The sequence below is a fragment of the Musca vetustissima genome, unplaced genomic scaffold (genome assembly GCF_032173495.1).
Source record: "Musca vetustissima isolate MV318-11 ecotype Yass unplaced genomic scaffold, APGP_CSIRO_Mvet_v1 utg8492, whole genome shotgun sequence".
In the NCBI taxonomy this organism is placed as follows: Eukaryota; Metazoa; Arthropoda; class Insecta; order Diptera; family Muscidae; genus Musca; species Musca vetustissima.
The window spans coordinates 13,102-27,066 of NW_026888927.1; the positions used below are offsets into that span (position 1 = coordinate 13,102).

At 34.2% G+C, this 13,965-nt stretch overlaps 1 protein-coding gene across 1 annotated transcript in view; it reads left to right on the forward strand.

Moving 5' to 3' along the window:
- The first annotated feature begins 1,842 nt into the window (after nucleotides 1-1,842).
- The window catches only part of LOC133336724 (probable Rho GTPase-activating protein CG5521), a 33,337-nt gene continuing 21,214 nt past the window's right edge, over nucleotides 1,843-13,965 (forward strand). Inside the window, exon 1 of the mRNA XM_061545004.1 lies at nucleotides 1,843-1,987. Coding sequence (XP_061400988.1) covers nucleotides 1,882-1,987 — 106 coding nt within the window. The 5' untranslated portion in view covers nucleotides 1,843-1,881. The remainder of the gene's footprint in view (nucleotides 1,988-13,965) is intronic.

The window sequence follows — 13,965 nt, forward strand, 5'->3', positions numbered from 1 at the left end:
TGTTTGTGTTTATTTGAAATTTTTTCAACACAAAACTAAAAACGCGAAAAATATATGAAAGGTTATGATTTCTTCAACTTCTGCCAAAAATAAAATAAATATACGCAACAAGTGTTTGTGTTTATTTGACATTTTTTCAACACAAAACTAAAAACGCGAAAAATGTATGAAAGGTTATGATTTCTTCCCAAAATCCAGTAGGGAATACAATCAAATGTTTGTTTCATCCATAACAAAGTAATTACTTCCAGAGGAACATGTTAAAAACTTTATTTTTATTTTATTAAATTTGAATATATTTCAATTTATTTTGAATTTATTTGACATTGTATTCAAAACAATACACACACATACACAAAATATGTATTTTGATTTGATGGAACAAGCCACCTTGAGAAAAAATTGTAATCAGTTGGTAGCTGTGCCCTACCTTATAACAAGGTAGATATACAAGGTAGCCGCATGGTAATACAACAAATACTATTTTGATATGTCAAAAATATTTTGTAAACAAACAGTGTGTGTGTAGAAAATGTTAATAAAAGTATTGCCAAAAAAGCTATTCGAAATTCGGAGATTTTCATTTTTTATTTTGCTTTTTAATTTTTTGGTTCAACATTACAAATTTATTTGTCCAAGTGCTACCTTATTAAATATACCTTGCCTTATAATAATTATACCATGGTTATAACTTTTCTTTTTGTAAACAAGTGTGTGTGTATATGTAAACAAATACCAGCTGACAGTATTAAATTTAAATATCCAAATTAATGATAAAAAAGTGTGTATGTAAATGCGCTATTAAATTTCCAACCAAATTAATGATAACGATTGCTTCTTAAAGCGGTGTACATACTAACACTTTTGAGTGCTTTACTGAATGTCCATTTTTGTATTTGGCTAATGAATGACAAACATGAGATGCCAAACTATTAAACAAGCAAAAAATGGTCGAGTGTCATTCAAAAGTGCTAGTGTGTACACCGCTTAAGATTGTCATTCAGAAGTGATAGATAAATAGTCGATTAATCGATTAGTCGCAAATCGCAACCAATCCAACACACAGCGCACGAAAAAGAATTTTTTACAACGATTTTTCCCAATAATTACCCAACAGAAAGTTGTCAATTTACAATAAAAGTGAAATGCAAGTGCTCGTTTACGTCAAATTAATAAATTCGGAATGAAAATCGCGTCGCAAATATCAAAGATTTGAAGAAAATTCATAAGTGTTGTGTTTGGTTCTCTGCTCTGTGTGAGGGAGTGGATAGAATAAAAGGCAAAAGAATGCAAAATGGAAATGAAAAATAAGAAAAAGAAAACCACGAAGGCAAAACACAGCGATTAGTGAAATAAAAACAGTGGAAAAGGTGGTGTACAACATTTTCGGTCACTGCCATTCCATTCCAAGCGATTTGTTAGCCACCATAATAACCACTGATAGAAACGCAATAACCATTAATGGAGTGGAGTATGAGTATATAGTAGTACTATAACAATAACAACAATCCAGTCCGGTGAATAAGTGGTTGTTTGCAAGTGTGAGTGGCTGGCGGAGCAAGAGTTGAGGCACCTGTCGCGGGAGTTATTCGATTCGTCATCACGTCGTCATTGTCGGTCGTCATTGTCAGTCGAAAGCAAAGAAACAAGACAGAGTGGGCCTCCACCTCTTCTTCGCCCATAGGTGCAGAAAAAGTGTGTGAATTATAAACGAAACGACCAACAATCCAATCATTCTGTTCTGCAATTAATGTGATGCTCAACAAAGATGGTGTTAACGAATTAACCCAACAACAAATCCCTAACAAAAAATACACAAATTCCAGTGTTGTGAATAAGAGTGGCTAGCCGAAGAGCTGGCTTGCTCGCCCATTGCCTACCATGTTTACGAAAAAGTCTCATGCCGACATCAAGAAATCCACAGCAAAACTTCAGGATTGCAAAAAGGATTCCGCTTCACGTCTACGCCATTTGCGTACAATACTAGGTAAATATGTCAGAAATGTTAAAATAGATACCTGCTATAATAATTTGCCTTAAAAATTATATCTTCCCAACATCATCATTACCAATGCTCTAACAAGGCGTTTTTTGTTGTTGATTTTACAAATTGACTTGAATTCATTTTATGCTGCTTCTCTTTGCGGATTTTTTCTTCGTTGGTGTGTGGTGTGGGTGTAGTCATTGTGCGTTGACAGCCAAACAAACAAACAACCAACCAACCAGCCAACTAACCATTCAGCTATACAATTTCGAGGCAAACCAATCCGCCAACAACTAAAAACAACAAGCTAACCGACCAAGTGAACTTAGTATTAATTCATTTTTGCAGCTTGGCTCTGACAAATAAAAACAAACACACACCGCGCACCGAAATTGAATTGAAAAATCAAGTACAACAACAAACCAGCGAGTAGCAGAGGCAGCAGTAAAAGAAATCAACCTACCAAATCGATCGATGTTGTTTTGTGTGTGTGATCCACTTTAATCACGAGTTGTTTTGTGTTCGTTCGGTCTTCTGGCTGGCTTGCTGGAACGTTGGATGGCTGTGGTGTATGGTGTTGCGTTGATTTGTTATTGTTTATCTTTAGTTGTTGTTATTTTTTCATTTTCTGCATGCTACATATTTGGATTTTGTGTAGTATGTTTTGTGTTTAGCTGCGCTAATATTTAAAATTCCACAAATTCTCCAATTCGTTTATATGCCAATTGTTGTAGGTATTGGTGGGTAGATGTTTCTTTTTTCATGATGAGCCTACGTTTTTAAAACCGAGTGACATGTAAATGTGATCTCAGTCATGAGTTTGGAGTTTTTGCAATAAGTTTTTTTGTATGGATCTTGACAAAAGTACATTATTTTTATTTTCAATTCATTTGTGTTATAAGGCATTGTCCTGTAACTAACTTTGAATTCTTAGTCTATAAAAAACTGAATGAAATTGAATCGACCCTCTAGTTATAACAAACTTATATCCTTAGGTCTGAATTTCCAGTTCCATTACATATATGTCAAATAAATCCTCACAGATTAGGTTAACCCAGTAAAAAGTTCTAATGTAAATGCTGTTTTAGTGTAGTATGGTGTTAGTGAATTTTTATCCAATAACAATGTATACAACACGTACTAAATATATTGCCCCATCTTAAATCTTTTTTGTACGGTTAAAAATTATTTCTATGAGATCGTACAAAGACCAATGTCGTCCAAAAACGGACGTTGTGACACAGAATATTAATGTCGTTCGGGATCTGATAATGTGCCGTTGTGGCACAGAAAATTAATGTCGTGACACACCGTGAGATAGAAGCATCCTCGAGCATTTCTTACAGCAGCATTTATTCGGTTGTGCATGACCGCAAAAAATGTGTGTTCTCGTTGGCCTACGTACAATTTAAAAAACGTTTAAAAGGTATGATTGTGGTAACGAATCTGGATCTTTGCATATGGACTCAAAACAATACCGCAATTTGCCTTATAGTTTTCCATTTGACCATTTGGCCTGATTCTCTGATAAAACTGGTCAAGAGGCGAATGTTCCTTTTGGGCAACGTAGGACGGCAATTTCTTAGAGGGACAAGTATAATCCATTTCCCCGAAGACTTTGACAAAATTTCAAAAGCAAACAATAGAAAACGAATCATTAATAATAATGACAAAGCGTCCCATCGGCTCAAACAAAGGTATTTTGGCCGTCGTTTGACGTAGTGTTAATGGGCCTTTCGCCGCTTGACACCCATAGCGTTGTTGTAGCAATCCTACTTATTTACACAATTAGCTAAAGTGCTCCTTCGACTAATTTCTGTTCCCCAATGAAGAATATATATTATGTTTGAATTTATAGTTCGCGGGGTATACAGATACGTTGAAAGATGAAGATTTTATGTTTTTATCCAGTTGCCATTCTTTTTATTTTTTGTAACAGTCCTATTGTTTTTACACAATTGACTGTGTGCACATGATCAAAGTGTGAGGTCATAGGTCAAATATTTGACTTCCAAACTTTATTATCGGAAATTGTATTTTTCAAGAGATCAGACAGGGTTTTTAGGATTTTATAACTTACCAGAAAATTGATCCCCCATTTTCACTGTAAAGATTCCATTTCAATCGAAGCAAAGTGTCAAGATTAAGTGAAAGTTCTCAATGCTCTTCTGAATGTTCCAAATCACCACATGTATTATTTCCTTCCCTGTAATCCATTTTTGGATTTTCGTCAATAACAAATAATAAATCCATTAATAGGCATATTATTATATATTACCAGTTACTCAAGTCTTCAGTGGTTGATATCATTTCTTTGTATTTATATAGGCACAAAAATATACCCCAAAACAAAGGAGTTATGTTTATAAATCTGTATTGATATTCAATTGCAAATTGTTTTTTTTGTGCTTTTATTTTAAACAAATAACTCTAACGGTTAAGCAAAAACATTATTTACTTAATGATAAATACCTACATTGGTATTTTGTTTTTATTTTAATTGTTCAGACAATCAATTCAGTGTATGTACATATGTAGTTTCTTTTTGTTTGTTAATTTCTGTTGTTGGGTTATTTGAGATCTCAATGCTGAGGCTATGATGATGTATGACGATGGATACGATAATCAAACCATTTTCGCACCAAAATTATTTATGCAAAATTGGATAGTGGAAAACAACGTGTGTGTATGCATAGATATGTTCGCGTTTGATATGTGTACATACATTTGTATATACATCATCTATAGTTTGTATGAGTATTGACCGATTGTTGTTTATATGTTTAATTATATAATATTTTTTAATTTACACATTTGGTTTTATATGTACAAGTCAGACCGACAGACAGCAAGCTAGTCCATAGGTTGTTCTGCCGTCACAGGAAGTTGAATAACATTGAAATTTATTCGCGCGATCATCATTGCCACTTTGTAATATGAAATTTTGGATGGTAATTGTTACAATACAAAAACATGACAAATTCTTTCATTGTATTTTATTTTGTGTTGTGTAAACAAAAGCGATTGAGTGACAAGGCGTCAGAATTAACATTAGATTTTAGAGAACACTGAAACCTTTTCCAAATTAAATGAAACCTTTTCCAAATTAAATGAAACCTTTTCCAATTGAAATGAAACCTTTTACAAATAGAATGAAACCTTTTCCAATTGGAATGAAACCTTTTACAAATAGAATGAAACTGTTTCCAAATTAAATGAAACCTTTATTCTTATCCAAGGAAATATAATATTTGCAGTAATTTTAAACCAATATTTGAAAATTAAATCAAAGAATATTAACAAATATTGTTGTATGGCTATGTAATTAACATAAATATTCTTTAAATCGTTGTGATTTTATTTTATATCTTTACTAAATAAAACTAAAACAATAGTAATACAAACTGGGGTATTTCTTGACATTTTAAAAAATAAATATTTTAGAACAATTATTGAATACCCGGTCCTAAATGCGAAATACATATTTGATTTAAAAAATTGTTGATGATAAGGTAACTGCTTATCTTAATGAAGAGGTTCCCGACTTGCAGTTTGTGGGATTTTCAAACCCATGTCCATAACGTAGTTAGAACAATCTTGCCGAGTAAGCTTTTGAATTGAATTTGAATTTTGGAGTTTGTGATCCCTACATGGATAGTCTATAAATTCTGGCGCTCTTAAGAAAAATAATTTAAGTTTTGAAATTTGAGTTTTATTCGGTTGTTCCTGGCTATATTTAAGTAGCAATATATTCTTGGTGATCCTTGAAGTGTTTTCTGGCTGGGTTTTCCGTGTTGCTGCAGTTTTTTTGGCGTTTATTTTGCTGAAGATGCCGTCGCAGTGTATTTGCAATGTCTGCAATGAACATATTGCAAAATCTAAATACAAAATTGGATGCACCGGCTGTGCAAATTACTTCCACTTGGATTGTGTGGGTGTATCTGAAAGTGAGGCTCGAGTTAATAAGGGTCTTAGATATACGTGCATTACATGTATCCGTGCTTCTGGTGGTGATGGTGTGGCTGGTGTTGTTGATCATGGCGCTAGTGTTAGTTCGGTTGCTGGTGTGATGCCTGTTTCTAGTGCTTCTGTTGATAATGGTGCTGCACTTGTTAATGCGGATGCCTTACGTAGTTTGCAGAATGATATGTTATCTACCATGAAACTAAAGATGGATGCTTACATGGCACAGTGTATGCAGGAGTTTAAATCCCAAACAGATGCTCTTTTTGAATTGTACAGTGCTGAATTCTCTGAGGTGAAGAGCAATATCACTGAGCTGAAGCAGTCCGTTTGTGATCTTAAGTTAACTGTCAGTGAAATGAAAAACACTTCTATTAGTGTGGAAAAGAAGTTAATAGACAGAGTCCATGAATTGGAATTATATAATGCTATGCTCCAGCGCAGACTGAATCGATCGAATGTCATTATTAGAGGATTGCCGGACAATATAAAAGACCTTAGAGCGCTAACTGTAAATATTGCTAAGGTTTGTGGGATGCAACTGGTGCCTAGAGATTTGCAGCACTGTTGTTACATATCTGACCGTAGAGCGGTGTTGGTGAAATTTAACTCTGTGCAGGATAGAGATTCACTGATGCGTAATTACTCTAAAAAGGGTCGTATTCTTCTGAAGGAAGTAATTGAGAATTGCATTGTGGAGTCTCGAGTGTTTATAAATGATCACTTAATTAAGTCGACCTCCAAACTTATCTATGCCTGTAGAGATTTGCTTAAAAGGAAGCATATTAGGAAATTTAAGCTGCTTAACGGTGATCAGCCCTTGGTTGAAGTTCTTCTTCCTGATGGAACGAAAACTAGGTTCGAGCAGCAGGAACTTATTAATTTTGCCAATCGATCCCGAGATTCGCAGATGCGGAATGTATTGGATAATGATTGTGGGGCGGTGCAGTTTCCTGTTACATAGCCATGTGATGTATATTTATAATTGTTGATCTCATTTTTCTTAATTTTAATATTATTTTTCTTAAAACAATTATTTTATTTTTTTGAATTGGTATATTCTTTATTGTTTAATTTGTTATTCTTTTATTATTATTTTGATATGCATTCAATGTTTAATCGAACTTTAATAATTATGCTCCCCAGTCTCTTATTTAATTTTTATGTGCCCTGATGTGAATCTAGGGCCTGTAATTAGCGATGCTCAATTCTTTACGCAGAACATTCATTGTGGTGATGGTAAGCTTACGTATGCCCATTTGAACTGTCAAAGCATTCGTCCGTCTAGATTCAATAACAAATTGGATGAGATAAAGTGTCTACTTGTTGGCAGTGGAATTGATTTTTTTGGTGTGACTGAGTCTTGGCTTAACTCAGCTGTCTCATCGAGGTCATTGAGAGTTCCTGGCTATAAGGCTCTTCGTAGTGACCGCATTGGACGTGTAGGTGGCGGTGTTATGTTGTATGTATGTGACAGATTGTCATATAAGGTGGTTTTTAAATCGGATCATTATGGTGTATGCGAGTCTTTGTGCGTCGAGCTGTGTTTCGGTGCATATACGTTGCTTGTTGCCGTTGTATACCTGCCGCATGGAGATGTAGATTCCTTTCGTAGCATTCATGAGGGTATTTTTGATTCATATGCAAATGTGTTTGTCTGTGGTGATTTTAATTGTAACTTATTTAATTCTTCGAAATCTACGTTGATGCGGGGCATATGTAGGTCTCTTGGGCTTTCTATTGTCCACAATTCCAAGCCTACGCACTTTGATCTTGCTCATAGTTCTACCTCGCTGATTGACTATTGTTTGATCAGTGATCCCATGCGGCTGGGCTTTTCCTCGCAGGGGCAATGCCCTAGCATATCTCGCCATGCGCTTATCTTTGGGATGATTGATTTGCCTGTAGTTGCTGAAGAGAAGGTAATCGAGTATCTTGATTTTTGTAATGCGGATTGGATCGGTATTTGTGATTTTGTGTTTAATTTTGATTTTTCTCCTCTGTATCTCACCAGTAACGTAAACAGCCAACTGGCCTTGTTTGAGACGTTATTTCAGAGTTTGCTGTCTTTTGTTCCTCTTGCTACTCGTCATATTAGCCCCAAAAATGATGAGTGGTTGAATTCTGATGTTGTGAAGTCAGCTCGTTCGATTCGGGATTTAGCTTACTTTGAATGGCGCAGAAGGCCTACTGATGACAATAGACGTATATATTGTATCTGCAGAAATCGTTGCAAGGCTGTTATGCGTAATGAAAGAAGAAAATATTATGGAAAGTTGTTCGGTCGTATGAACAGTAGTCAATTATGGAAGTCTCTTAGGTCCTTTGGTTGTCTGGATTGTGGTGATGATGTTCCTTTTATTGATGTTAATACTGTTAATGATTACTTTTGTAATGTTGGCAAATCTAATCCTGGTGTGAGTGTAGGAATTGATGGTGCCTTGGTTCGAGAGTCATTTAGGTTTTACTGCGTGTTTATGGAGGATGTTGAAAGTGCTCTCCGCAAAATTAAGTCTGGAGCTGTAGGTTTTGATGGCATTCCTATTAAATTTTTTAAGAGTGTTTTTCCATACATATCTGTTCACTTTTTGCATTTTGTTAATTGTATTTTTATGACGTCATCCTTCCCGCAAGCTTGGAAGGTGGCTCGTGTGGTGCCTGTTCCGAAGAAAGGGTCTTCATACAGTCAGTCTAACTTGCGTCCAATAAGTGTATTGCCGGCCATGTCTAAGATAGTTGAGCATATTATTAAAGATGCTATTTTGGAGTTTCTTGGTGATCACAAATGCCTGAGTAGTTCTCAGTATGGTTTTCAGCGTGGCTGCAGTACTACGGTACACTTATTATCCCTTACTGATGTTATTCGTGATGTTTTTGATGGTTCTGATGTTGGTCTTCTTGTTGGTCTTGATTTGTCTAAGGCCTTTGATTCAATTGACCACGCGCTGCTTATTCGCAAGCTTAGAGTCAAATTTGGATTTTCCGTTTCGGCCTGTAGACTAATTTCGTCGTATCTGGAGTGTAGATCCCAGTTTGTTGTGCACAAGGGTGTCCAATCTGATGTTGGTCTAATCCGGTGTGGAGTCCCGCAGGGTTCTGTACTGGGCCCATTACTTTTTATTATGTTCATTAATGACATCATGGATTCTGTTACTGCTAGTGATTGTAGTCTCTTCTTGTATGCGGATGACATACATGTATTCTTTAGGAGTGCTGATCTCGCCAGGTTGGAGAATCTTGCTAACACAGCGTTGCAATCTCTCTCTATGTGGATCTCTTCCAATGGTCTTGATATAAACTGGGATAAGACTGAAGCTGTTTTGTTCAATTGTTGTTATGACGGTTCTATGCCTAATATTTGCGTTAGTTCCTTTACTATTAATATTGTTGGTGAAATGAAGTGCCTGGGTGTAATTATTGATGCCAAACTTAGTTTTTCGACCCACATTGATCTTCTGTTGTCCCGTGTGCGATTCCAGCTTAGGAGGCTTTATAGTGTCCAAGCATATTTGCCTCTTGGTGTTAGGGTGAAGGTAGCTATGTCGTTGTTGATGTCTCAGGTTAACTATTGTTTGGAGGTTATTTCGGGCTCTAATTCTGGTCATTTGCATCGGCTCCAAAAGGTTGTTAACTCCATTGTTCGTTATGTATATGGTTTGGGTCGTAGTCATCATGTTTCCCAATTTGTTGTTAAATTTCTTGGCCTATCCTTTTATACTTATGTTGAATATCGTATCCTTTTGTGTTATTATAGAATTATGAGAAATGTTGATTTACCACTGTGTAGTAGGTTTGTGATGTGTAGATCCTCTCGGAACCCTCAGTTGTTGTATCCGAGGTTTTCGTCTGCAATTTGTGAAAGATCATTTGTAGTTAGAGTCGTAAGATCGTGGAATCAGCTCCCTTTGAGCCTTCGTAAGTTTACCTCTTCCACTTTTGCGTATAGGAGGGAATTGTTTGGGCATTTGTCTCGTATTTGATGAAGCTGGCTTTGAAGAAATCGCTGATTACAGGTTGCATAATGGTACTTTGTCTTTTTTTTTAATTTTTGGCTGGGGAGCCATTTTTATTTAAGTTCGTTAGCATTTATGTTATAGATTTATACATATGGAATTTAATGTCTGTGGTTCTGATATTGCTCTTGGGCTCGAGAGGAATATATAGTATATTTATATGTATGGTTCCTTAAGCTTCCTTTCCCCTCCACTTTTCTTAGCAACAGTTAAGTAGAGTGCAGTGGATTGGGGTTCTTGTTTGGAATCTGTTATGTTAGCGGTTTGCATTAAATTTCATTATGTAGAATTTTGTTTTTTGCTGTTATGTATTTTTAATTTATTTAGTTTATTCTTTGTTTGGGTTTTTATTTTTTTTTATATATAAGTTAATATAAGTTATTGGCCATGCTGGCTTTTTTATATTACATTGTATGAAATAAATGAAATGAAATGAAATGAATACTTCGCTCGATTACATCAGCAATGTTATTTTCCATTGAAACGTCACACAGCTCAGCTCTTGCACATAATTTTATTTTTGAAAATGCATTTTCGATTGGATTTAGCATTGTAGAATAAGGCAGTAAGAATTTAAGGTTGCATATTTTGGATTCGATAAAATTTTTTATGTCATGTCGCTTGTGTATTTGAGCGTTATCGATTATCAAGAACGAATTTTCCAACTCTGGATTGATTTTTTTGTTTTTTTTTTTATTTTTTTTTTGTCTTCGAACGTTCCCACGCCTCACTTTCCCACCCCTGCCGACCGAGGGGGCGACCTCCCCTTTCGTAGGGATCACGTACACACCATAATCCGCATCATGGTGGAATGTGAGAAGGGAATAGAAAACCAGCTACAGAATCTACTCCAACAGCCAGTTTATTATTAAGTTGCACTACTCATTTAAAAATACAATTATATTAGATTTTATAAATTCAACATTCTTGCTAAAATCTACATTAGAGTACACAGAATTAAAATCAATACAAATTTTACTGAGTGGATCTCCCATAGAATAATTTGTGCGATGAAAATCTACATGTAATAGTTGATAATATCTACTAGATCGAAAAGGAACATTTATTCTAATACATGAAATTAGGAAATCAGAGGGTATATTACCATTTAATATTTTTAGTACCATCATAGTGTTCAACATAATACGTCTACTTTTTAATGTAGGTAACCGAATTAATTTTAACCTGCTAGTGTAAGAAGGCAATACAAAATCACTATTCCAATGTAAACCCCTCAGTGCAAAAAGTAAGAATTGTTTCTGCACTGATTCGATTTTATCGGAATATATTGCATATTGAGGATCCCATACAACAGAACCATATTCTAATATAGGTCTAACAAGAGACGTGTATAGTTGTTTTGTTATATAAGGATCCGAGAATTCTTTGGCCCATCGTTTTATAAAACTTAATACACCATATGCTTTATTTACCATTGAAATGACATGATTGTTAAAGTTTAACTTTGGATCCATTAAAATACCAAGATCCACGAATGTTTCAACTGTTGATAAAACCGAACCGTTAATATTGTATTGCCTCATCAATGAAGAATTTCTAGAAAAACACATATGTTTACATTTGTTCAAATTTAAATCCATACAATTTAATCTGCACCACTGAAAAAGGTTATTTAAATCATTTTGGAGTAAAATGGATTGTTTCTCAGAATTATAACTTTACATCATCTGCATACATTAACAATTTAGAATGTACTACAGAAGTTGGCAAATCATTTATAAACAATAGAAAAAGAACCGGCCCGAGGTGACTTCCTTGTGGAACACCTGAAGGTACGTTAATCGATTTTGAGAGGCATCCTTCAAACAAAACTAACTGTGATCTATTTTGTAAGTAAGATGATATCCATTTGACTAAGTTTATACTGAAACCCATATTATCTAATTTATATAATAAGAGTTCATGGTTAACCCTATCAAAAGCTTTACTAAAATCTGTATAAATGGTATCAGTTTGATTTCGCTGAACAAATCCCTTTATTACAATTGAAGTAAACTCTATAAGATTTGTTATGGTTGAAAGACCACTACGAAAGCCATGTTGATATGGACTTAAAATGGATTTAATTTTGTGAGAAATAAAAGCAGTAATTAATTTTTCAAACAATTTTGGGATATCACTTAATTTTGCAATTCCTCTGTAGTTTGAGACGTTAGATAGATTACCAGACTTGTGCAACGGTACTATAAAAGATTTCTTCCATATAGTGGGAAAATAACCAAAATTTAAGGAATGATTAAATAGCAACGTAAGAGGCGTTGCTAAAGTGTCAGAACAATATTTGAGAATTATGCTAGGTATACCATCTGGACCTGGAAGTTTAATTGGTTTTAGAGTATGTAAATTTTTAGCAACATCTTGACTTTGTAAAAAAGGCATATATATTTGATCTATTTTGGATAGCTCATAAGGATATGAGCTTATATTTGGACAAACTGCAGATAAATAAGTAGAGGCGAAAAAATTTGCAAAACATTCTGCTATTTCAGAGTTTTTTACAAACTCCTTATTGTTGCATTTCAAAATTGTGGGTTTTGAGGAAACTTTTCTTTTTAAGTTAACAAAGTCATAAAATGACTTAGGATTAGTTTTAAAATTATTTTTGATCTTGTTGAGGTAATTATTATACAATCTACGGGACTCTATGGTATTTTTGGACCTAGCAACAGAATAATTAGCGTAGTCTATAGATGAGGCTGACTTCTTATATTTTCGAAAAAGTTTATTTTTTAAATTTTTCATACTTGATAACTCCCTCGAAATCCATGGATATCTGTCAGAATTTTTAATTCTAACAGTTGGAACACATTCAGAAATAAATTTATTTAGAGTATTATAAAATTTATCTATTATAAATTCAAAATCTGTGTGATTCTTACATTGACATGCAGTTGTCAAGTTTACTGATGAAATAAGAGAATTAAGCTTTCGAAAATCTGCTTTTTTATAGTTAAGAATATTTTTAAATGAGTCACATGAACTTTCGTTAATTGTAGAATTATGGCTCATGGTTATATATAATGTTGGATGATGATTATCTTCTGGAGTACATATAGCAGGAATTCGAATTAATTCAAAAAATTGTGTAAAATTTACAAATACTAGATCAAGGATTCTGTCATTACAATTTAAAATATTATTTATTTGAAGGAGATTAATTTCACAAAATCGATTAACAATATCAAATGTATTTTGGTTTACATTTGCTTCAGATGTCAACGGCGTTAAACTTTCTGAGTCTGGCAATGACTTTCCAAAAGACTTTCTATAAATAATTTAAATCTGTCTGAATTGACACTGGAATTAGAAATTTTTGTGTGATTGGGGTATCCCCAATATTTATTGATCGTTGTTGGGGTATCCATTTTGTAAAGTCTTGAGCATATTTTTGTCTCAAGCCTAATGTTCTGGAGTCCTGATAATTGGGAATCTGAAGAAGAATCTATAAACTCGCCATGTATTGCAGGTGGAAATGCTCCAGAACCTTCCAAAGCTACATCTACAAGACCCCGAAACAAATTGGGTCAGTATAACAAAATAATAAAATACCTGAAATTTTTATTATGTAAATTGTATGAAGAGGGTAGAACAATTTCCGAGACTGCAAATTTAACCTGCATAAAAGTAAGTTCAGCAAAAGCATTAATAAGAAGATACAAAAAGAAATTCTGGAAGGAAAATAAGCGTGGAGGAAATATAACTTAATTTTTGACACCACAAGTTTTAAGTCTGATCGAGTTATATCTAGAAAGTCAACCTGGAATTACCCTCAAAGCCATAAAAACTAAACTGTTGAGAGAAAATGATATAATTATTTCCACAAGCTCCATAGAAAATGGATTACGGAAATTTAAAAATTACTTTGAAGATGGCCTCTAGTGAAATAGAACTAATGAATGACTCCAGAACATTAGGTTGGAGACAAAAATATGCTCAAGACTTTACAAAATGGATACCCCAACAACGATCAATGAATATTGGAGA